A 24139-nucleotide genomic window follows, 5' to 3' on the forward strand; every position below is an offset into this window, starting at 1 on the left:
TGCCCGACAAATGAAATGCTCGCAGACTTACTCACTAAGCCACTACCAAGACCCTGCTTTGAAAAGCTGAGAGAGAAAATGAATATTGTGAACTGAGTCACGAGACAACGAGAGGGGGTGTTGGAAGGAAAGGACTTTGCGCTGTCTCTTTGCCTCAGACAGTGGAGGACAGACTAGTAAGTCAGAGGGCTAGAAGGTCAAAGACATTTGGTCATCACTTCCTGCTGCTCTGATGCTATCCCTTTGAAATGTGGATTGCTAATCTTAGGGGATTCAACTTCCTTCCTCCTTCTCTCTCTTCCTACCTGGCTGTTGACCTTGCAACATGGCAAGTCTCTTGCCCTGCACCATATGTGCAGAGAAGATGGTGAATCCATCTGCATCCATTTAGATAGATAGATTAGAGATCCTAAATCCTCACTTTCCTATCTAGAATGGAGTTCCTTAATAAATACCTTTTATATTGATTTGAAACAAGCAATTGGCTCCAAGTTACTTTACTCTTAGCACACATGCATGCATAACTAAATCCGCTGTGTTTGTGCCTCTGTGCACTCTGCTATATTGAAAAAGGGATTCTCTCACCACAGAGAATTTCCAACAAAATCAGCCTGGCTTTGCTGGCTCATGTAAACCACCGGAAGCTGTGCAGCTCCCAGCTGCAGCACAATGGCAAACCCTGTTGAGTGCCCCAGCTGTTAGCCAGGGTTTAGGGTGCAAGTGCCCCCCAAACTCAGGCTAACTGATTGTGTGTCATAGCCTACACAGGAGTAGCCTCCTGACCCATCAGGAGGCTCCCATTAATGCACTGCGGGGAAGGAACTTGCAGGAATGAACCTTGCTGCTCCACAGCATGCCCCTGACAGTGGGGGCGAAGGGAAACTGAAGCCAGTCAGCCCCAGAGGATTCAGGTAACCTAGTGAGCCAATTGCGGCCTTACTGCCTTGAGGCAGCTACTATGCTAAGCCTGGCTCCCCATTCTGAGTGATCTGTCAGTCCAGAAAACGACACAAACTCCCTTGCCAGGCTTCATTTCACTGTGCCTCTCCCTGGCTGCCTGATCCAAAATCTGATTTCCACCCACTCTCTTGCCTCTGGTCTGCGTACCCCATTACCTGACCCCCCCATCTCAACCCCATTATTGGCTCTGCTGGACCTTAACAGTATTTTAATCCAAGGTGTGTTAATTCAGCTCCTCTTTTCCAGCCACCCATTTGCTTCCACTCCTCCTCTGCTCACCCATCCATCTGCTCCACTGACTTATCTTACTGCTGCAGCTCAAGGAGCAAGAGGGAGGACGGGAGGGAGGTGGTAGTAGCTGCCTGTTCTTTAGCTCCTCTTGCCACTGCAGCCTCAAGATGACTTGGACATTCATGAGAGGCTTAGGGCAGTGATTGGTTCTAGCCTCAATGAACTTGGAGAGGCTTAGAATAAGCCTAAGCAATTTCCAGTGTGGGCAGGGGTCACTAATATGGAGTCACCCCTGTTTGGGTTAGGTTTGGGGGTGGGTTGCTCATGACTAACAGTGACCCATGCTTGAAGACAGCTTTATATCAAAGAAACTCAAAGTCTGAAATAGCCTTTTAAAAGTGTTAATTGTATCTTCCTGGTTTTAATTATACCCAGAAAGCCACTAGACTATGAAGCTATTCACACGTGTGGAGGAAACTGGGCTAAGGGAGCCCAGCCCGTTTTCCCCCACACGTGAGCCTCTGGGAGCTGCGTGGTTCCTGGTGGTTAGCCCACTCAATTGCCCCCCCCCCACCAATGAGGTTAGAGGAGTGAGAGCTCTGCTAACCCCATTTACTTGATCGTTTGTTGCCACAGCACGGCTCCGCACCATGGTGACTCATGAGTAGACCCCCGACCAGGAGGCTGCAGCATGCCTCCCCTCCTCAGGGGTAGCCCCAGAATGCCCCGCGCACTTGCACGGTGCATCCTGGGACTTCCAGGGGGCAGGCAGTCCCGATCCCCATTGCCCCTACCAGCTCCATCATGGAGCAGGTAGTTGTGTGGGCAGCTGATTGGGCTGACCAGGGCAGTCTCCGTGCTCATCTGTGTGGAGAGCAGGTTAAGCCTGTTCTCCCTGCAGAAGCCCTGCAGGCTCTCCACACTGCTTGTGAGGAGAGACTCTGGACCGGGTCTCATGATCAGTGAGATCCGGTTCCTAGTGGTGAGTGGGAAGAGCGGGCTAAGCCCACTCTCCCCGCTCATGAGCAGGCAGGGAGCCCTGGGCAGCCAGATTGGCTGCCCACACGATGGCTGGCTCCGAGACGAAGCCGGCGGGGACTGGGGAACTCGGGAGCCGCGTGGCCTCTGGAAGCCCCAGTATGCTCTGTGAGAGCACGCATGGCATACTACGGAGACCCCCGAGCCGGGAAGCTGCTTTTAAGCCTCGGGGTCTATTCACGAGTAGCCACGGCGTGGAGCCGCACCGCGGCTACTCACGAGCAGATAGCCCGGGTTTGCGGCGCGCTCACTCCGCAAACCCGGGCTAAAGGGCAGGCTACAGGAGTGGGTTAGCCGCTCCAGAACCACCGGGCTTGGCTACGAGCCCGGTGGTTCTTACGATCACAAAAATCAGGCTAGAATTTTCCTAGCCCAATTTTTTCTGATCGTAAGAATAGCCCCTCTATATTTTTGTCATATTGCAGCCAGTACAATCAGGTTGCAATCCTGAGACAAGTCAACCCAGAGTTCAGGACACTTCACCCAATACAGTTGCATGCACAGTACATGCCAATAACCCTGACTGTGGCTAAGTCTGTACTCACATGGACAAAAATAACATGTGAACTAGGCAAATGTGTATGTCGTGAATTACCTGCAAATTGTCATGAGAGCGGCAGCTGAAAAAAATGTCATGATATAGGAACTGTTTCTGATTATGGTTGTGATCCAGCCAAATTCAGTGGGATGTGCTTTGTGCCCTATATCCATGACTGCCTGCTTCACATACTTGTGCATACTAGTGAATGTAATGGGGCTTGCAGCAGCCTATTTCACTATTATTCAGGGAGATCTGTTCTTCTTTCGCAAACAGGATTTTTCATGAAGATACATAGGAGTTAAAGTTTAGACTTTAATTTTCACTTTTCAGGCTACTAATTGCAAAACTTTCAGATTGCCACTTTAGTTTGATCTACAAATTAACACGAGGCAGAAAGCAATAGAAATCAAATAGACAATGATACAGTAAATACACACTTACCTGCCCTGCTTTTGCATTTTCACAAACAAAGGTTTCATAGTATTTGGCAAATTCTGGTGCATGATCATTTATATCTAAAATCCTGATGAAGATAGGTGCCTGGGTACTTTGTTTGGGGTTGCCTGAAATTAAAAAAACAGACAATAAACACAGAGTAACCACAACATTATATCGAACTATTATTGTTACCTGATCGAGTATGATCAAGCAAACCGGGTTTTTTTGTACAGTATTCCCCAAGCATGTTTAAAAAGCAGTTAAGTCACAGCCATTTTTTAGTGTAATGGCATGACAATTTTTCGTTTTGGGGGAGAGAAAAAGAGATAACATTTATTTATTTCAAGGGAATGAGCAAGGACTAAACAAAGCCAAAATGATTTAATATATGATAACACCAGCCAAATTGTCTACGCTAAATACTGCATCCATCATTAATTCCCTTCTTTGATTGTTGTAAGCAGAGTGGGGTGTGTGCGTGCGCGCGCATGTATGAATGTATGAATTTATGTGGGTTGGACAGCCACCTAATGCCTCAATGGGGAAGTAACTTGCCTAGGGGGAGCAAGAAGTTGCTGGTTCAGATCCCTGCTGGTATGTTTCCCAGACTATGGGAAACACCTATATTGGGTAGCAGTGATATAGGAAGATGCTGAAAGGCATCTTCTCATGCTGTGTGGGAGGAGGCAATGGTAAACCCCTCCTGTATATTACCAAAGACAACCACAGGGCTCTGTGGTCGCCAGGAGTCAACACTGACTCAATGGCACACTTTACCTTTATGTGGGTTGCAGGTTATGTATGTGGGTTGCGGGTTTTAGTTGGCAGGTCTCATTACAATACAATATTGATTTCATACATCTCTGATACCCTCTCCAGTATTAGATGCTTCATTTCTTTGAATGAAAAAAATAACTAAGGATACATTGTTGACTTGTCAATATGGACTGAAAATTAACATGAACATCTTTAAATGGGTGTTGGTTTACAACAGTGTTTTTCACTGTAAGGCCTGGGGCCCAGTTGTGGCCTCCATCATCCTGTGAGTGTTCCTGTACCCGTTGCTACCATTTAATTTCAATAGTCTATTATTAGCAATTATCCTTGATGAGAGGGGGGATGCTTTAGGCATGAGGTGTTACTCCAGTGATGGAAGACCAAATATTTTTAAAATAAAGAGGATCTATTGTTTCATAAAGAAGAAGAAGAAAACTAAATGAAACAAAAGTTGATCCTTTCAAAGAAAAACACAGTTCAAAACATCATCAGTAACAGTTTACCATCTTATAGCCCGAGTCCCTTTCTGCCAGCTTCTTCCTTGGCAGTTACCTTCCAACTGACTCCACTTTCTAGGTTCTAAGATCCATGGTACTCTTCCTGTCAATCCCAATACCTAGCAACAATTGCCATGCTTACTTCACTAACCCTCCGACTAAGCAACATATAAAAACATAAACAACCGGTGAGTGCACAGAGTGGTAGGAAGTCCCAGCACTTTCCTCCTAGAGCTCTTAAGAAAGTTACATCTCTTAAAGAGCCCTCTCTGCACTGAGAAAAGTAGGAAATGGCTCTCACATTGGATTTTTGCTTTTTGTTTTTGCCCAAGTGGCCCCTGCTTTTAAAAATAGAGAAAATCACTGGTTTGGGATATAGACAGTTCTGCAATATATTAGTGATAAGCTTAGAGGTGTAGTTGTCCTTACATTTTGGGTTGTATGTATAAATTCCTGTAGGCTTAAGACTATGGGTATATTGACATGAAATATTAAGACTCACCCGTCCCCAATGTTATGCTATTGACATGTTTGCACCAACACCCATGATTTTACCTGCAGCAGTCAGAGATTGTATAAGGATGTGGGTTGTGGTGCTGATGTATTTAGCAACCATGGGACTGGTGCTTTTTAATTTATTCATAAATGATCTAGAAGTAGGGGTAAGCAGTGAGGTGGCCAAATATGCAGATGATACCAAACTCTTTCGGGTAATGAAATCCAAAATGGATTGTGAGGAGCTCCAAAAGGATCTCTCCAAATTGAGTGAGTGGGCAACAAAATGGCAAATGTGGTTCAGTGTGATGCACATTAGGATGAAAAACCCCAACTTCAAGTATACGCTGATGGGATCTGAGCTGTCAGTGAATGACCAGGAGAGGGATCATGGGGTCATAGTGGACAACTCATTGAAAGTGTCTACTCAATGTGTGGCAGCTGTGAAAAAGGCCAATTCCATGTTAGGGATCATTAGGAAGGGGATTGAAAATAAAACTGCTAATATTATAATGCCCTTATACAAAACTATGGTGTGGCCACACCTGGAGTATTGCGTAGAATTCTGGTCAGCCTATCTGAAAAAGGACATGGTAGAACTGGAAAAAGTGCAGAAGAGGGCAACCAAGATGATCAGGGGCCTAGAGCACCTTTTTTAGGATGCAAGGCTACAACACTTGGGGCTATTTAATTTAGAAAAAAGACGACCATGGGGAGACATGATAGAGGTCTATAAAATCATGTATGGTGTGGAGAAAGTGGATAGAGAGAAATTCTTCTCCTTCTCACATAGCACTAGAACCAGGGGTCGTCCCATGAAATTGATTGCCAGAAAATTTATTGATTGCCAACAAACAGAGGTACTTTTTCACACAATCCATAATCAACTTGTGGAATTCTCTGTCATGAGATGTGGTGGCAGCCAACAACCTGGATGGCTTAAAGAGGGGTTTAGATAACTTCATGGAGGAGAGGTCTATCAACAGCTACTAGTCGGAGTGCTATAGGCCACCTCCAGCCTCAAAGCAGGATGCCTCTGAGTACCAGTTGCAGGGAAATAACAGCAGGAGAGAGGGCATGCCCTCAGCTCCTTCCTGTAGGCTTCCAGCAGCATCTGGTGGGCCACGGTGTGAAACAGGATGCTGGACTAGATGGGCCATGGGCCTGATCCAGCAGGGCTTATGTTCTTATGTTTTTAACCATGCAGGCAAAGTGCATTGTCTGAACAATCTAGGGATGTACAAATCTCTCTGATCTATTCTGTCCAAGTGCCATCCATTTTCCTTTGCTTTCTGTTCTACTCTTTTAAAATAGAAATCTCCAGATCTTTTCCATCATCAGAAATTTAAATACACACCTTTTTGAGTATGTTCACCTACATCCTATTCAAACATGTTGTATTCTTGCCCCCTCCAATGGCATCTATTGCCTTTTCCAGGACCTCATTATGGCTTGTACACACAGGGAACTTCCTCTTCCTCCAAAACTCTATCATTCGTAGTGTTGGTGGCTGTCTATTGCTCAAGGGTCTTCCACTGGTTGACCCAATTCAGATATTCATCACCACCAATGCCAGTCTTGCAGACTGGGGGGCACAGTGCAACAACTAATATGCCCAGGGCAAGTGGAGTCCCAGAGAGAGCCTTCACAACATCAACTGGCTAGAACTCAGTGCAGTCCACTTAGCCCTGCAGCATTTCCTACCACTCATCCACAACTGTCATGTTCTCATTCACAGAGACAACAGCAAAGTGATCAATCACCAGGGAGGCACCAGATCGCCTCTCTGATGGTGGAGTCCTACCATCTCTTCTGCTGGGTGGAACTCAACCTGTCATTTAGCACCTCAGAACATTTCAGTGGTGTTGCCAGCTGTCAAGCCCACTGGCTCAGTTACCAATCTATTGACCCAGCAGAGTGGACTCTTCACCCCAAGGTGTTCCTCGATGTGACCCACTTATTAGGCCAGCCCGTTGGACCTCTTTGCCTCCCCTCACAATCACTTCCTCCCCAGGTTTTATTCCCCCCAGCAGAGGCAAAAAGCATTCTAGCAGTCTCCTGGCACTCAGACCTCCTCTATACTTTCCCTCCAATGGCTGTCATAGGGAAGGTTATTTGGAAGATGCAGTCAGAGCAGAGACCATGGTTTCCACCTCAGAGACCATGGTTTTCAGGCCTGATGGTCCCCTCAATCCGCCCACCCTAGCATCTCCTCCTCCAACCAGACCTTCTCTCTCAGGGCCTCATTCACCATCCAGACCCAGAGTGTCTCCAACATTACACCTGGAGATTGAGAGCTCATCCTTAGCCAAGAAGGGTTATTCTCCAGTAGTTCAAGACACTATCCTGACTTCATTCTGTGCTTCAACCAATCAGATTTACTAGGCTATCTGGTCAGCATTCTCATGTTGAGCCTGCAGCAAGCATATAAATCCCATCTCTTCGGGCATCCCAGAGGTCCTAGCCTTCGTCTAGGCTGGATTTGACCTGGGCCTATGGCAAAGTACCCTGAAGCAACAAACCTCTGCCCTCACATTGGTCCTTAAGATCTCCAACATTAATTCTATGGCAGGGTATCCACATATTTGCCATTTCCTCAGGGGAGCCTGTAACATCACTCTGCCCCCAGTACACAGGTTTCTATTGCTGAGCCTCAACAAAGTGCTCAGTGTGCTAACCTGGACGCCCTTCAGCCCCCTTCATGCTACTCTGCTTAAACTCCTGTACTATAAGTTCCACTTTCTTGTAGAAATTCCTTCAGCTCTGAACTCGGGGCCCTCTCGTTCCATAAGGAACTCTGCCTTTTTCAACCAGACTTAGTGGTGCTCAAGCTCGATCCTATCTTTTTGCCCAAGGTCAACTCAACTTTGCACTGGTCCCAAGATCTTGTCTTGGCATCCTTTTGCCTCTCTCCCTTTCATCCTAAAGAGAAGACCTGGCATACCTTGGACATGCACAGGGCTTTTTACATTTACATTAGGCATACCAAGGAATTTTGCCATTCTAATTTGCTCTTTTTTCCCTTTCATCCCTCATTGCTGAGCACCAAAGTTTCCAAGGTCATGCTCTGAAGGTGGATCTGGGCTTGCATCACATTGGCCGATAAGTACCTAAAGCTCTTGATTCCACGTGGCATCACTGTCCACATGACTCACAGTGCCCCTACATTCGCTGCCTTCTCTGCCCATGCCACAACAGCAGCAACCTGGTCCTCTATCATTCCATTCATTAACCATTACAATATTGCTTCATTCAAATCTGTGCAGGCAGCCTTTGGCTGCACCATCCTTCAACAGGTCATTGAATTACATCCTTTCCCATCCTTATTCACCACTTGGGCATGTCTCATTCTGAGGTATGACCTCCTACACTGTGGGAAAAGAAACATTGGTCTTACCATAGTGGGTTCTTTTTCACAGTGTACAGAGTTCATCTGACCCACCTGCTGATGTGTCTCTCTTCCTTCATGGCATTGGGTTGCAGTTTTTTGGGTGGTGGCAACTCCCAGGGTGTTCAGTTGTTTTTCTTAGGTGTGTTCTTACCTTTCCATCTATCCTTGACTATCTCTCTCTTCATCTGAACAGTCCCAGAACTGGTGTTTTGGCACCTCCTGAATACCAGAAGCAAGCCTAGTTTCCATTTGAATCTAGTCCTGTCGCTGTCCACAACCCATTCTAATGGATGTTGGGTCCACAACCCATTCTGATGGATAACCACCATACACTGAAAAAGAACTCTTCACAGTAAGACCAATGTTTCTTTCCCAGACCTACCTGGAGCTGCCAGGGATTGAACCTGGGACCTTCTGCATACAATACCACTGAGTTATGGCTCCATCCCCAAAGGTTGCATACATGAGCCTCCCGTCTAGGCACTGACCTGCTTCCTTCAGCACAGTGTCAGTATTGTGTGCCCTTAGACCATGTTCTGGGACCCCAAGTTGACATTCTAGTATGTTGCAAAATATTAGGCCTGTGCACCACCAAAAATATCAGATCAAATCTGATCCAATCCAGTTCAAATATAAAAACATGTTGGGAGGTTGACATGGCCTTCCCAACACCATCAAAATGAGGTTGATATTTTCTGATATGCCTATTTGAAAAAACAACACTCCACCCTTAAAGTTTAGTCACGGACATGGTTTTTAAGGACTGCACCCTGAAATTTTGAGGTGGGGGCAGAGGTAACCTTTCATGAAGGGCCAACAGGGCCAGTGGGTCCCCCACCAGGGGTTACCTTTCCCCCACCCCCCAATTTTTGGGGTGCAGCCCTTAAAATCCATGCCAGGAGCCAACTTGGGGAGACTTTCTCTCCAAGCTGGTTCCCAGGATGTTTTTCAAGGTCTGCTCCCTGAGATCATGGGCCCCACGAAAGGTGCAGTGGGTCTGCCACCTGGGGTTACCTTTGCCCCACATCCCATGATTTCAGGGGTGCATTCTTTAAAAAAACACCTCGGCAACTGTCATGCTTTCCAAGCCAGCTCCCAGGGTGTGTTTTTTAAAGGAGTGTAACCCCAAAGTTGGGGAGTGGGAGGCTAAGGTGTAGGACCCACTGGTCTACTGGGTTCTTTGTGGGGGTTACCTTTGCTCCCCATCCTACAATTTGGGGGGTGTTGTCCTTAAAAAACACCTCATGTTTCTCTCTCTCCAAGTCTCCCCTACCCAGCTGGTTGTATAAATCACCATTTTAAAAAATAAGTTGTTCTAGTAAGAACTAATCTGCCTACTTTGCTTTCACTATCCCTACAACTGGACTAAATTTGGTCCATATCGGCTAGGCAGTTCACAGGTTAGTCCACATGCACCTCAAATGTTCATGCATCCACCATCTTGAATTGGGATGGATGACATAATCACAAACTACACCACTGAGGCATACCTATGTGTCCCTACAGCTGTAGCAAATTTGATTCAAATCGCTTAGGCGGTTAACAAGTTAGCCCACTTATGCCTCTAACATTTACACATCTGCCATTTTGAACTGGGGTGCATGACATCATCATAAACTTTGCTGTTGAGATGTCCCTGTGCGTTGCTACAACTGTACCCGACTTGGTTCATATTGGTCCAGGCATTGCAAAGTTGCTATGGGGACGCACACACAGAGAATGCCGGGTGATCTCATAAGCCGACTGGAAATTAGGTTAAAACTGCTGGGGGGTGGTAGGGGTCTGGACCCATGTATTACATCATGAATATGGAGGAGACAAATTCGGTAACATCCCTAGTCTGAATGGTTGCTAACCAAGCCATTACAGCAGACCACATGGATGGAAATCTTTATGTGTTCTCTAACCAGCATAGGAGCAACCAGGTAGGTGCTACAACTATATCTGTAAAACAGAATTTATTTGTTTGTTTGTTTGTTTGTTTTATTGTTGAGTTCTTATACCGCCTTTCATAAAACATTCCGAGGTGGTTGTTTTCAGAAAACATCCCAATAATCTTGAAAGGTAGAGATTAAACTGATTTGACTTTTCCTGGAAACTGTAGAGGAAGGGGCTATAGAGCTTTAACAGGGAATTCTCAGCATCCTCATCACAGTATTATTTCCAGGGTTCTTGAGGAAAAGCCAAGACAGTTAAACTGGTGTAAAAACTGGTATAAGTGTATAGTGTAACTATACCGTGTAGGTTTATTCCACAATTTTCACTCCCAGCAGGATTAAATCTGAAGCGTTTGAATGACATTTATGCTTTTTGCAAGGAAAAATGGTGTATGATTTTTCTTTTTTAATACTGTAAGCTGTGATATTGTGCAACAAGAAGAAGGACTGGAAACATTTAAGAATGCAGGACTCCTCTCCCTTCCCTCCAAATCATTTTACGATGCCTGCGACTTACTCATTTCAGTTGCTATGACAGTGAGGTTGTGCCACGGGGCTGCCTCTCGGTCAAGTGTCTTTGAGACAAATATGGACCCATTTCCTGAGTGGATGTTAAATATTCTGTCCAAATCAGTGTGCCGATCTAGAGAATATCTGTCAAATCACAACACAATACATCATGATTTCCTCTTCTAGGTTTTTTTGTAGGTCTGATTTCTCTTTCTATGACAGAGGTTTCAAATAAAACACAACTTCAGAAGTTCATTAGACTGGAAACTTAAGCATGTTGCATGCTATAACCACTAACTAAAATCACTACCTCTAAATTAGAAAAGAGAATTTAAAAAATTAAAACACTATAAGGCACATTTCAAGTTTGTGTTTCATTTGTTAGCCTCCTTTAAACAATAATTTAAATAATTTCTATGTCTACAGAATGAGAGAGGGAGAGATAAAAGCCCTTTACTCAACTAATCCTCTATATATTTGCTGAATGCTAATGGAGTGAGACCATATGCTAACATGCCCGATGGTCATGATTAAGGATGTGAACAAACTGATCTGGAGGCCCTGTTACAGACCTCCGAACCAGTTTCAAGGATCCGCAGTTCAGCCTTTTCAATGTCAGGGGGATTACCTTTAAGGAGCAGGGAGGGTGGTCTTAACCCTGCTCCCCCCGGGCTGCAATTTCCCCACCAGCGCTGTGTTTAAAAAGGGTCCTGTGGGGCAGCAGGACCCTGGTGCACGTTGGACCGGAAGTGCACATGCGCACTGGGCACTTCTGGTCAAATGTGCACATTGGTGGCAAGGAGGTATGCTGCCTCCCCACAGAATCATTTTTAAACACAGCGCTGGAGGGGGAAATGCAGTGTGGGGGGAGAGCACCCTCCCTGCTCCTTAAAGGTAACCCCGCTGCCGTCGGACCGGCCGCTGCTGGTTCCCTGCACACCTCTAGTTATGATATGTCCAACTAGTCCTGCTGAATTGTGGGGAAGAGCATGAGCATGCACATCTCCTACGCTGTCCTGTTGCATAACTGTCCAGCTGAATGTAGTATGGAACATCCATACCACCCCTCACGTGTGATTTAAGTACTATTTGCTCCTCTTCCTCCCATGTGATTAATCAAGGGTGGTTGAATGTATTGCCCAGATTGGTTCACAGTTCTTGTTTCTGGTATCTGTCTTAATCTCTTTTATTGTTTTTGTACACAAGCCTATGAACGTCAAAGCAGTCTCATTGATCTACTGAGCTCTTTTTGACTAATCCAGAGTATTTCGTATGTAGACTGAAATCTAGGCTAATGTTTTGGGGTCACATGCTACAGTTTTGTTTATAAGATCAGGCCATATGAGATTTCTGGATGGAAGACTCCTTGTGAACCACCCTGACCTCCTCAGAGGAAGGATGGAATACATATGTAATAAATACAGTAATAATAATAACACTGTTAACAATAGGAATGCTAACCTGTCCTTAATGAAGCTGGCAATTCATGCCTTCTATAAAACAATAGGATTTCAACACTGAGGCTATTCCCACGATAACTGGAAACCGGGCTGAGGGAGCCCAGTGATCGTTGGAACCACCGGGCTCTCAGGTGAGCCCGGTGGTTCCACAGAGGCTAACCTGCCTAGCAAATCCTCCCCTTACACAAAGTTTAACCTTGTTTTTGCAATCGTGTGTCAGCTGTGGCTGCTTGCAGCAGCAGCTGACTCACTCGGGGTGGGGGGAGAGGGGAACCCAGGAAGGCACCACACACTTGCAGGGTGCCTTCCTGGGGATCCAGGGGCTTGGACACCATGTGTTGGCACTCCCTTTCCTGCCCTTCCCCCTGGAGATCCCTACGAGCCGTGGCCGGGTGCGGAAGCACCCGACTGAAGCCACCGCTCGTCTGGCCAATCCAGCTGCCCAGCAACGAGCGACTGTTCGTGTGTGGGGAAATCTGGCAAAGTCCACTCTCCCCGAACAGCCCAGTTGGGCTGTACACACAGATCGTGTGTAGAGCCTCAGTGGCATCTTAGCATTCCTTTGGCTTCAGTGCCACTCTTGATGTGCGTGAGGACCATGTATGAATGCAACTTTGTGCTGTACATGTAAGACTTACTTTATCATGTTCTTTGCTGCATCTGGATCCTGAGCTATTACTTGCCCAATGATGCTTCCTTCTTTGGCATCTTCATCTACTTCTATCAGATTAGAAAGTATGCTAAACACTGGTGGTTCGTCTATATCTTCCACATAAACTTTGACCAAAGCGGCGTCCTTAAATGATCCCATATAGAAAAACCTTGGATCAGGATGAGTGTTGGTTGCCTCCACTTTTAGGGTGTATAGAGTCTTCTTTTCAAAATCTAATTGCTTGCATTGAAATGGAAGGCAACAAAGAAAAGAAAAACAAAATCACATAAATAGGGAAAATCATATTTCAGAAGCATAAAGCAACAGTATTCTATTCTTGGAAATCATTAGTTAAGGTGTAATCCTAATTCTTTGTTGTTATCTCTCCTGTGTCCAGTCACAATATCTATCATCAATTGACAGCAGTCTTTTGATATATGTGAACAGAAGGGAAACAGATAATATCTTGGTAGCTAGACCAAAGAATCAGAACTCTCTTCCTCACCTGGTCATACAGTGCTTTAGAGGCAATGCAGGATGTTTCCATGTGGATAGCTATTTGGTGGCCTAGGATTAGCTGATGGTATTTTGCCTCATTTTTATTACTAGTACATATTCTAGTACACTTTAATGTGCTTAGATAATGTACTGTTTTTTAAAAAGTTGCCTTAAAAAATGCTATGAAGAAGGAAGTGCTTTTAATGTGACTATTAAATATAGCATGGATTATGCAAGCACAGATATATTCCTGTACCCTAGTCTAGATCAAATGCAGAATTGAATTTTGTCCTGGTTTCACATTCAAGCACGTGTGGCTCATCCTTTTTCAGAATGTGTATTTCTGTTTGTTACTGAAAATATACCATTCCCCCAATCTGGGGCTGCTTCAGTTTCAGGTTTGTGAAAGGTTCTTCCATTACTTAATATTCCAGCTCATCTGGACCTAGTTTTATTCTATAGCTGTGGTTGCTATTATAAGTAGATTCACATCTCAGGTTTTGAAGGAGAGAAGTGCATCATGTCCCTTCTTAAGCCTTTCCTATAAATAGGATGGCACAGTGGGAAATGACTTGCCTAGCAAGCATGTATGTTTCCCAGACTATGTGAAGCACCTATATTGGGCAGCAGCAATATAGGAAGATGCTGAGAGACATCATCTCATACTGCATGAGAGGAGGCAATGGTAAACACCTGTATTCTACCAGAGAAAAAGCACAGAGCTCTGTGATCACCAGGAGTCGACACCAACTCAAGGGCACACTTTACCTTTGTAACTAGGAAGTATATTAATTAATTTAGTTAGTTAGTTAGTTAGTTAGTTAGTTAGTTAGTTAGTTTATATACCACGCTTCCAAAAATGACTCAGGGTGGTTTACAGCAAAACAAAAACAATTAAAATCAAAACTAAATTAAACAATTAAAACCATTGAAACATTAAAATCATTAACATTAAAATCATTTAAAACCAACATTAAAAATTTAAAACCATGAATCTAATTAAAAGCCTGAGTGAATAAATGTGTCTTTAGTGCCTTTTAAAAAGTTGCCAGAGATGGAGAGGCTCTTATTTCAACAGGGAGCACATACCAAAGCCCAGGGGCAGCAACAGAGAAGGCCCATTCCAGAATAGCTGCTAAACGAGTTGGTAGCAACCACAGTCAAACCTCTCCAAGTGATCTTAACAGGTAGTGGGGCTCATAGTGAAGATGTTCTCTTAAATACCCAGGGTCTACACTGTTCAGGGCTTTATAGGTAATAACCAGAAACTTGTATTTTGCCTGGAAACGTATTAGCAGCCAGTGTCGTTCTTTCAACACAAGAGTAATATGGTCTCTCCTAGATGACCCAGAGACCAACCTGGCTGCCGCATTCTGGATCATCTGCAGTTTCCGGACTACGTACAAAGGCAGCCCCACATAGAGTGTATTGCAGCAATCCAGCCTAGAGGTTACCAGCATATGTACCACCATTTTGAGGTCATTCATCTCAAGAAATGGACACAGCTAGCATATCAGTCAAAGCTGATAAAAAGCACCTTTGGCCACTGCCTCAACCTGGGACACCAGGGAGAGGTTCCGATCCAGAAGCACCCCCCAGACTCCCAATCCCGCACAATGTATGACACATGCTTCAAATGTTTAATTCTTGGGGTAGTACTTGCACAACTTTTATTCATCCATCTGTAAAAATCAGTGAAACCCACGTATCTTTATGCACTTGTCTTCCTGGGTTCTTGCACATATATACCAAATTGTCATATACTAGCTGAACCCGCAAGGGGCATCTGTGCGTTCTTTGGGGCTGATGGTTCCCCCTCCCCCCACCTTCTGCCCCGTTTCTGCCCCCGGCCGCCGGCAGCTCTTTCCTTCCTGGGCTGCTCTCGGCGGTGCTGGCTACTCTCGGCGGCATGGCTCTACCACCGCCCACCGCCTCCTAACCCCTGTTGCCAGGCTGGGGCTGCCACTTCCTTCTCACCATGGCCGTCTCTCCTACCCTCCCTCCCTCCCACCTTCTGCCCCAGTCTTCTCATGTTTCTGTCCCCAGCCACCGGCAGTGCTTTCCTTCCCTGGCTGCTCTCGGCAGCACAGGCAGCTCTCGGTGGTGCGGCTCTACCACCGGCCACCACCTCCTAACCCCTGTGGCTGGGCTGGGGTCACCCCCTCCTCCTCACCACAGCCATCTCTCTGCCCCCCCACTTCTGCTCCCCTCCCCCAACCTTCCGCTTTCGGCGGCGTGGCTCTACCGCCACCCACCGCCTCCTGACCCCAGGGGCCAGGCTGGGGCTGCCTCCTCCTCCTCATTCGGGCTGGACCGGCCCGGTACTGCCTCCATTACTGTGGCAGGGTCATGCCGGGAACTCTCGCAGTGTGAACTCTCGCAGTGTGCCAAAGCCTGGGCACGCGTGCTGGCTAAGAGAAATAATTATATAGATCTCAGGTTCCTACATGTATTTACATTGAAATCAATGGAATCAAATAAGGCTTAGAATCACAGCTTTAATAGCTGCAATAAGGAACTCTGAAAGGCTCTGAAGCAAACCCCTGATCCATTTAACTTTGTCTGCAGTTATGTCTTTTGGGATGGATTGCTGTTTTCCATCAGTCAATACAAATCACTGGCTGCTGTTTCATTTCACTGGGAGCTGCTCAAACATGCTACATTTCACATGCACCATTAGGTGCAATCCGCATCCTAGTGAAATCAATGACTAAATTGTTGTTGATCTGAGTGAATCAGAATTACACCCTTTCTAAATGAAATACTCTTGCAACAATTAGTGCTAAATGTAGGTCAGCCAGAAATTGTTCTCATTTGGGATAAACCTTTCCACCTTTGGGATGATAATTTTAAATGAGTCTGACCTTCTCAGCATTTTTTAAAAGTATACAATACAAACTGCCTTTTATTAGAATAGACCTCTGCACACCCCACACTTGCCCCTGTTTTTAAAACTCAAAACACACACAAGTATCTCACTTCTGAGCAGCATCTGGAACATGATGAAAATCTATTTTTTGATCTCAGCTTTGGATTTCAAATAAAATTCAGAACCAAATTACACGTAATTAAACTTAACAACAACAGATAGGCTTAAAGCAGGAAGTGGACCCTAAGTGACCCCTTTAAGCCCCCAAAGAGTTATGGGGATGGGATTCAGAATGCTAGCATAGAGTTAAAAGTTATATCTCCTCTGGTTAATTCTGAAAATCCATCCCCCCCGCAAATGACTATTTGCAGAAATAGTTGCTTTGGTGGGTACTTTTGATGTGAAACTTGCAAAGGAGGGGGATGCTTGAAAACACACACACACACACACACACACACACACACACACCATATACCATACTCCCATGCTAAATCATGATTTGGGATTTAAAAGGGCCTCTTCTCATTCACTGCCTGCTTTAAACCCGTCTGTTACCAATGGGCTTAAGGTATCATATGGTTGGTTTCCAGGTTTTTAAAACAAAGGTACTTAGAATTATGGTTCTTGTGATTGGCAGCCATTCAGTGCCATAAGGGAGCTCTGTTCTTCTGCCCTGAGGCTGCCCTAAGCTCAGCCAAAGTCTTGCTAAGCAGCAGAATGTCTATGGGGCAATTTTTATTGATTTCCCCTGCTCCCATTTGTGCTCTTTGCCATCCAGGAATATGTCCCCAAAAGCTGTGTGATCCTTGGGGACATATTTTTGGATGGCAAAGATCAGCAATGGGGGCAGGGGAATCAGCAAAGATCAGTCCACCCTCTTCCACACATGTTCTGCTGCTTAGAAGCTTTTGCTGAGCTTGCAGAAGCCTCAGGGCAGAAGAACAAAGCTCCCTTGAAGCAGCTAGTGGCTGCCCATCATGTGGGCCAGTGGCTCCAGTTGAAACCTTTGTGCACACATTTATACACAAAGACACAGAGGCACAGAGCTCTAGTGTGCACAGGTTTCCCATTCATTTTAGCAGCATTGCTGATCTGTGTTTTTTTAAAAAAAAATCAATGGCACGCATTGAATTATCCCCACCATTGACACAAATGAGGAAGCTTCTGTATGTTCAACATTTGTATGTAACACTACAGCTCTCACATGTGCACAGAGCCAGTGGGTCAGGATGCATGTAAGTAAAATTATTTTGATTACTAAAAACTGAAAGTAATTCTTATAGCTGACAACTTAAGCAATTAACCCAACAACTGCATGATACCAAACTTTTATTTGCCAAGATTAGGAATTGGGGGACTGGAAGGTATTTGGGAGGAAGCATCAGAAGACAAAAGGGTGCACACTCTCTGCTGAAATAAGAGCCTCCCCATCTTTGACAACTTTTAAAAATTATCTAAAGACACATTTATTCACCCAAGCTTTTTAACTAGAACTGTGGTTTTAAATTGCTTTAAGGTTTTAATTTCTGCTTTAATTTTTTTATGTTGCTGTAAAGCACCCAGAGACAGAGGTTTGGGGTAGTGTGTGGATAGATGGATGGATGGATGGATGGATAGATAGATAGATAGATAGATAGATAGATAGATAGATAGATAGATAGACTTTCTCTGTTTTAGATCATCTCTGAGTGGAGACAATCTGCAAACCTGCTGAAAAGAGACCTAAAAGCAGATGACTGGAGCTAGCGATCTCTTTCAGGTCTCTATTTTGCTCATTGAACTTCTCTACCTGCAATTATTTATTTATTTACTTCAGTGGACCGATCATCCTACATAGACGCAGGAATGAGACATCCCAGAAAACTCATAACTATTTAGATCCCATCAACTATGGGATTATTTGAATGTATCTTGTGATTTTTTGTTGCTATGTATTTATTTGTTTTGCTGGTCAATGGACCAAATAAATATGATTGATTGATCCAATCAAAATATTTTTAACAAATGAGAAGAAAAGCTTGAGAAACTACATATCTCTGCAATTATAAGTTCAATTTCTGCTCATATCATTTTAAAAATGAAATTCACTGAAACAGTTGCTGTGTACCCAATTTGAACTGAGAGTGAAATTATCCTTAGTTTTTCACAGTTGTTTGACAGAGTCCTGGTGAGAGGACAAGTCTCATTAGTAGGTCAAGGGTTGCCCATACAAAGTGCTCATTAGAGGCTGAAGTTCCTCTGTCCCCTCCCTTCAGGACAAACTATAATGGTTTGTCTCCTTCCAATCTTGGCAAACCAAACAACAGAGTTCAGCTAGTGGGCCATGTCATGAAGTGAACCTGCCTCCCTTACCCCTCAGTATATCTATCCTTCTATCTATCCCTCAAAAGTTATCATGCATATCCTTTCATATCCCTCCTTCAAGAGTTATCATGCAGGCACGTTTCAGCACATCTGACAGGCAAGAGCTGCTGAGAATATCACTTTAGGTGAACTGACATGCTCTCTCTCTCTCTCTCTCTCTCTCACACACACACACACACACACACACACACACACACACAATGAGGGGGGGGAACAACTCCACAATGTTTGAAGTGCAACCATTACTTGTCAAAGAACGAGAAGAGCAGGGCTAATATACTAGCTTCACTGCAGTTGACCCTCCTCCTCCCTCCCACCTGAAAAAGGAAACCTAAGACCTGGAGTGTTAAGTCCAATAAAAGAGAAGGAGGAGAAATAAACCTTTTTGACAGTTATAATCCCTTCCTGTGTGTCCTTGTCAGTGATGATATCAAACATGTCCGATCCATCGCTGTCAGCAATACTATACTCAATCTCAGCATTTTCACCCACATCAGGGTCATTGGCTTTTATTCTGCCGAGTGAAGTCCCGAGTGGTGCAGACTCCAGAGTGCTGAATTGATATGTGCCTGGGGGAAAAGAAAAACAACAAAAATGTGTGTGTGTGCATGCACGCGCATGCACACACACATGTGCGGGTGTTCCAGCACGACAACTAATAAATCCAGGTGAAATGACAGAGGTTGTTTCTCAGTTGCCTTGAGAGTTGAACCATTTGTTTTAAAGCACCATTAATCACCAATAAATTTGAAAATGGAGGTCAGAGTTGCCTGTCAAAGGAAAGTTCGGGGGGGGGGGGAAGATTTGGATACTTCAAAGGCTTCCTAGGACTGCATTTCTTACAAACATTTTAGCATTTCATATGTAAACAATAAGTAATCCTGCAATGATTATAACCTTATCAGTCTAGTATTATGATTGTTGCTTGCATGCTTTGAAAAGAATATCTAAACAAACATTCCTTTCATTAAAACAATCTTGGAAATGGGATGGATCTGAGAAATAGATTTGTCATTGAATGTTGCCCACAGGAAAAGTTGAGGTGACCTTTCATGTATTAATAAATTCCTATATTGAGGTGGTTCTCAGACATAAAATGGTCTTTGTTGATACAAAACGTTTGTAAGATTCTCAAGGGGAGTTTAAAAAACTGAAGATGATCACCAGAATTTATCATTAAGATTTGGCACTTCTTTGTTCAGGGAGGATCAAACGTGCAACAAGTGATCTACCATTTTTGGCACTGGGTTAGTGTGTGCATATTACATTGTCTCCCTGCATAGTGGGAGAGAGCTGCTACTTTAAAAGGTGCCTCTTTGCCAGTTTAGCATGGGAAACCTCCTTGTATGCATAGGACACCAGATGAGGCCCTGCTTTGAGTCCCCCATGTTAGTTAGGGCCAAACTATGTTGTGTTTGCTCATCTTTAGTATTCACATATAACTTTCCTTTCAAAAACATCAATTTTAGGGGTGGATTTGGATTGGGGCTGGGGGATGAGTGCTTTAACTATTAGACTCCATCAATTTTCTGACAAAGTAAAAATGTTTCGATTGTTGCTTAAGGCCATCTTCTTCTCCAGAATAGTCCCTCCCTATCCAGATTGAGGGGCTAATGATGGGCTTAATGTTCTGTCCATGTTATGGAGAGGGTAATAATTACACTAGATAATAATTACAAATGGAAGGGCCTTTTCATTGGCGATCATTTCATTGTGGAACTCACTGCCTAAGGAAGTCCCCATACTACATTTCCTCTGATTTTCAGGAGGTTGGCAATAGCATTTCTGTTTCCCAAAACCTTTAAAGGCATTCCCCATCGGTTACACCTTGTGGTTGGGATTTAGAACATACTATGGGGTCTATATGCACAGACCTCATTCTCTTTTGTGATCAGAGAAGCATTTTGTCATAAAATGGGGAATCCATCCTATAAATCAGCCTTGTGAATATTTCCCCTTCATAGATGATGCTTCAATTGCATTCATTGCACATTTAGGGCAAATGCATTTCATTGTTATATTTCGTTAATTGCAGAGTTTGCAGTGGGATAGTTACTATGGCTGCAGAGAAAAATAGGGAAATCAATCTCTTGATAATGGTCCAGATCATTAAGAGGACAAAACCAACACAAAAATTGTTCTGGAGAAGCTATAGAAGTCCGCGAAGGAGATGCTAAAGCACAGTTGCAGTATGCTGTTTGTCACCGACTTCAGAGAGATGGGTGCTGCTTTGAGACTATTGATAAGCTTCTGAGCAGTCATTAAGGGCAGATAGTGGGAAATACATCATGTTAGTGCTAAAATCACCACTGTGACCTCTCTGTGAGCCACATTCCTGAGGTTTAACACTTTCCCCTCTGCTGTTTTTATGCCAAAGATTGCTCCTGAAATGGCTGTTTATGTCCATTTCCCCCTTTCTGCTACCCAAATTCTAACATCTCAACTTGTTGCTGTTAATTTCAGACCTCCTTTCAATAATCAAAGTGGTTTACATGGGAAAAAAAGAATGAGAAGATGGTTCCCTATCCCAAAGAGACTCAGAGTCTAAAAAGAAACACAGTGGAAATACTAGCAACAGTCAATGGGAGGGATACTGGGTGACATACAGAGAAAGGATGCACTGGTGCAGTGAGAGGGCAGTCTAACAGAACTTCCCAGCTAACTGCCTTGGTGCTCTGGGGAAGTGGAGTAATTGATGTCCTTTCCTTCCCCAGGAAGACCTCTGTGCCACTCAAAAATAGGTCTCCAAAGACTGTGTAACCCTCAGGGACATATTTTCAGGTGACAAAGAGGGCTTCTTGGGGAAGGAGAAGGAGGCAAAAATGGTTGTTTTCCTGATGCATCAGTGCAGTTAGCTAGGAAGATATGTTATGCTGTTCTCTCACTACACCAGTGCATCCTTGCTTTGTATGTCAGACACTGTTCAGAGTTGAATAGGGATAGTTGTGCTCTCTCTGCTAATAAAAAAAAGAGCTGCCACTTTAAAAGGGGCATTTTTGCTCATCCACCAAAGAAGATTATCATTCTATGTAATGTACAGAACAGCTCTTAGTATCATGCCAGATATGGGAAAGGAGCGGGGGAGGGATTTTAAATGTATAGTTTTCTACCTGCATTTGCACCAAGAATCTAATTAAAGTTGTGCTCACAAAGTCAATAAACAAAAGCAATACCATGTAATCACAATTCGGCATTAGAGCTTGAATTTCAATTGCCAAGAGACAAAACTGAAACAGCTTTAAATCAATGTTGGCAAATACATACTAGCAAAAAAGAAATCTGATAAAATGTCAATGTAAAAAGGGACACATTTTGAATTTTAAAGGGCATTTTACAAAAGCTATTTGATATAAATCGTACTATGCCTGGTCTGCAAAAGCTCTGGACCAAGATTCTTGTGTTTGGGGAAAGAGTCCTTTAGGGGGAGTTGTGGCGCTGTACCTACAATTAAGTCAGTGTATAAAGTACGCATTATCTACTTTTGGCATACCTAAAATAGTCAGGAAGCGAAGCAATCTAACGTCAGCCCTCTTCTTCAAAGGTAAAACAGACTTACAAGATGACCACATGTGTACATAAGCTATATTGCTTACTTCATCTCTGTTTATTTCATTGCAGACTGTCAGTATGTTGCCAACAAAAGGACATTTTGTTGGCAAGTGGGGGAAAGGGAATGTTCTCAGGAAAACTCAAGTAGGTAGCAAACTAATTTTTCCACTTTTGTGGCAATTGTCCTTTCTGGCCCTATGTCTACATGTGTTCTACATGAAGGGTGTTTTTCAGTCACACTGCATTATGCATTCCCTTGTCTCTTTCATATGCATACTAGGCTTGGATGCTGCTTTCTGTTGCTAGGATTTCCCTTGTGTTTCTTTTTAGATGGAGATATTTCTACTGGAAGAGTAAGCAGGTGTTCCTATTGTTTGATCTGTGCTTAGGTTTGCACTTATCATTTTTGGTGTGTCTAATTTGCATTGTAGTGCATATAGGCTTGTTCCAATAACCTTAAAATAAGTTAGAGGGGGATTTTGTTCCAGAATGGGAAATTCTTATGCACCCAGAGGGCAATTTAATGACATAAATAGTGGCCTACACCAGATTAGTGTTGTGCTAATGTAATATGGTTGTGCTAGGGCAAGCATGTAATGCAATGACATTACACAAAGAAAGGGATGTCTGTTTCAAACTAATTCTTGTGCTAGTGGAAGATGTTGATGCATTACAACACCCTGCCCAATATGTTGCACACCGCCTTGCACAACACCTTACACAACAGTTCACACAACCTTGTATGCATCTTGTTCTAAGTCTTCCATTAGTGGTGATGCAACATTGTGGAGCACCACAGCTTTGGGCAGCTCCGCAGACTTTGCAAGTGCACACAATGGCCACATTGGCATGTAACACAAAACTGGAATTGAAGGGACCTCTGATTTCATTCTCAGTATGTCCAAATGTGGGCAAGTGCAGTTTTGCTGCAAAATGGACCTGTTGTTTCCCTCCCTGGACAGAGATTTGTACCTTCAGTTTGTGGTGAGGTCCAACCTGCAGGTCCACAATGCCAGCATTATGTACAGAGCATCACAGACTGGTTGCTTTGCAACTGGAATTGAGGGAGGAAGCTCCTCCTTCACTCCAGCTGCTATTGACTGCTGGGGCTGTCCTTAAGTAAAGGAGGAGGTCCAGGTAGCCAGTTTCTCCTTCTCTCTGCAATCAGCAAGACTGCAGAGAGGGAGCTCTCCTGAATGTCCAGATTTGGATGGGGGAGGAGGCAGAGGAGCAGAACCATGGGTCCATTGGACCTGCAGTTCTGTGTTAGTTCAACAGCAGCCAATTTCTCTTGTTGCACTAGAGAGCTTGCATGTCAGTCAATGAGGCTATTCTCACGAGCAGCAAAAATCGGGCTAGGAGAGCCTAGCCCGATTTTTGCTGATTGTGTAAACCACTGGGCTCGCAGGCAAGCCCAGTGCCTTACAAGGGGCTAGACTGCTTTGGTAGCCCGCCCCTTAAACCAGGTTTGCAGAGCGAGCACTCCGCAAACCTGGATTTAAAAAATGTTAGTAGCCACGGTGTGGCTCCGTGCCATGATTAGTCATGAGTAGACCCCTGGCCAAGAGGCTGAAAAGCAGCCTCCCAGCTCGGGGGTCTCTCCAGTATGCCCTGTGTGTTCGCACAGGGCATACTGGAGCTTCCGGGGGCCGCGCAGCCCCCGAACTCCCCAGCTCTGGCTAGCTTTGTGACGGAGCCGTCAGTTGTTTGGGTGGCCGCTGCGGCCGCCCAGAGCAGACTGCTGCTCGTGTGCGGGGAGAGCAGGCTAAGCCAACTCTCCCCACAACCCCCCTAGAGGCTCTTCACACAAATCATGTGAAGAGCCTCAATATCATTCATGTTTATGATTATTTTATATTGTGGTCATTTGTTGTCTTAATTGTTATTGGGCACATCTGACAGAAATGCAGGACATAAATGTTTTAAAATGAA

At 44.4% G+C, this 24139-nt stretch overlaps 1 protein-coding gene across 6 annotated transcripts in view; it reads right to left on the reverse strand.

Moving 5' to 3' along the window:
* CDH9 (cadherin 9) overlaps positions 1-24139 on the reverse strand; it is a 209438-nt gene that overhangs the window by 25790 nt on the left and 159509 nt on the right. For 4 of the 6 annotated variants that reach the window (XM_053247486.1, XM_053247488.1, XM_053247487.1 and 1 more), the window contains 4 exons: positions 19040-19227; positions 12914-13167; positions 10823-10959; positions 3212-3333 (listed from right to left, as the gene is read on the reverse strand). In XM_053247486.1, the coding sequence (XP_053103461.1) occupies positions 3212-3333; positions 10823-10959; positions 12914-13167; positions 19040-19227 (701 nt within the window). Of the gene's footprint in view, positions 1-3211; positions 3334-4488; positions 4551-10822; positions 10960-12913; positions 13168-19039; positions 19228-24139 lie in introns of those variants that run through there. The other 2 variants (XM_053247491.1, XM_053247490.1) reach the window with 1 other exon arrangement.

This window comes from Hemicordylus capensis, chromosome 4, assembly GCF_027244095.1.
Source record: "Hemicordylus capensis ecotype Gifberg chromosome 4, rHemCap1.1.pri, whole genome shotgun sequence".
In the NCBI taxonomy this organism is placed as follows: domain Eukaryota; kingdom Metazoa; phylum Chordata; class Lepidosauria; order Squamata; family Cordylidae; genus Hemicordylus; species Hemicordylus capensis.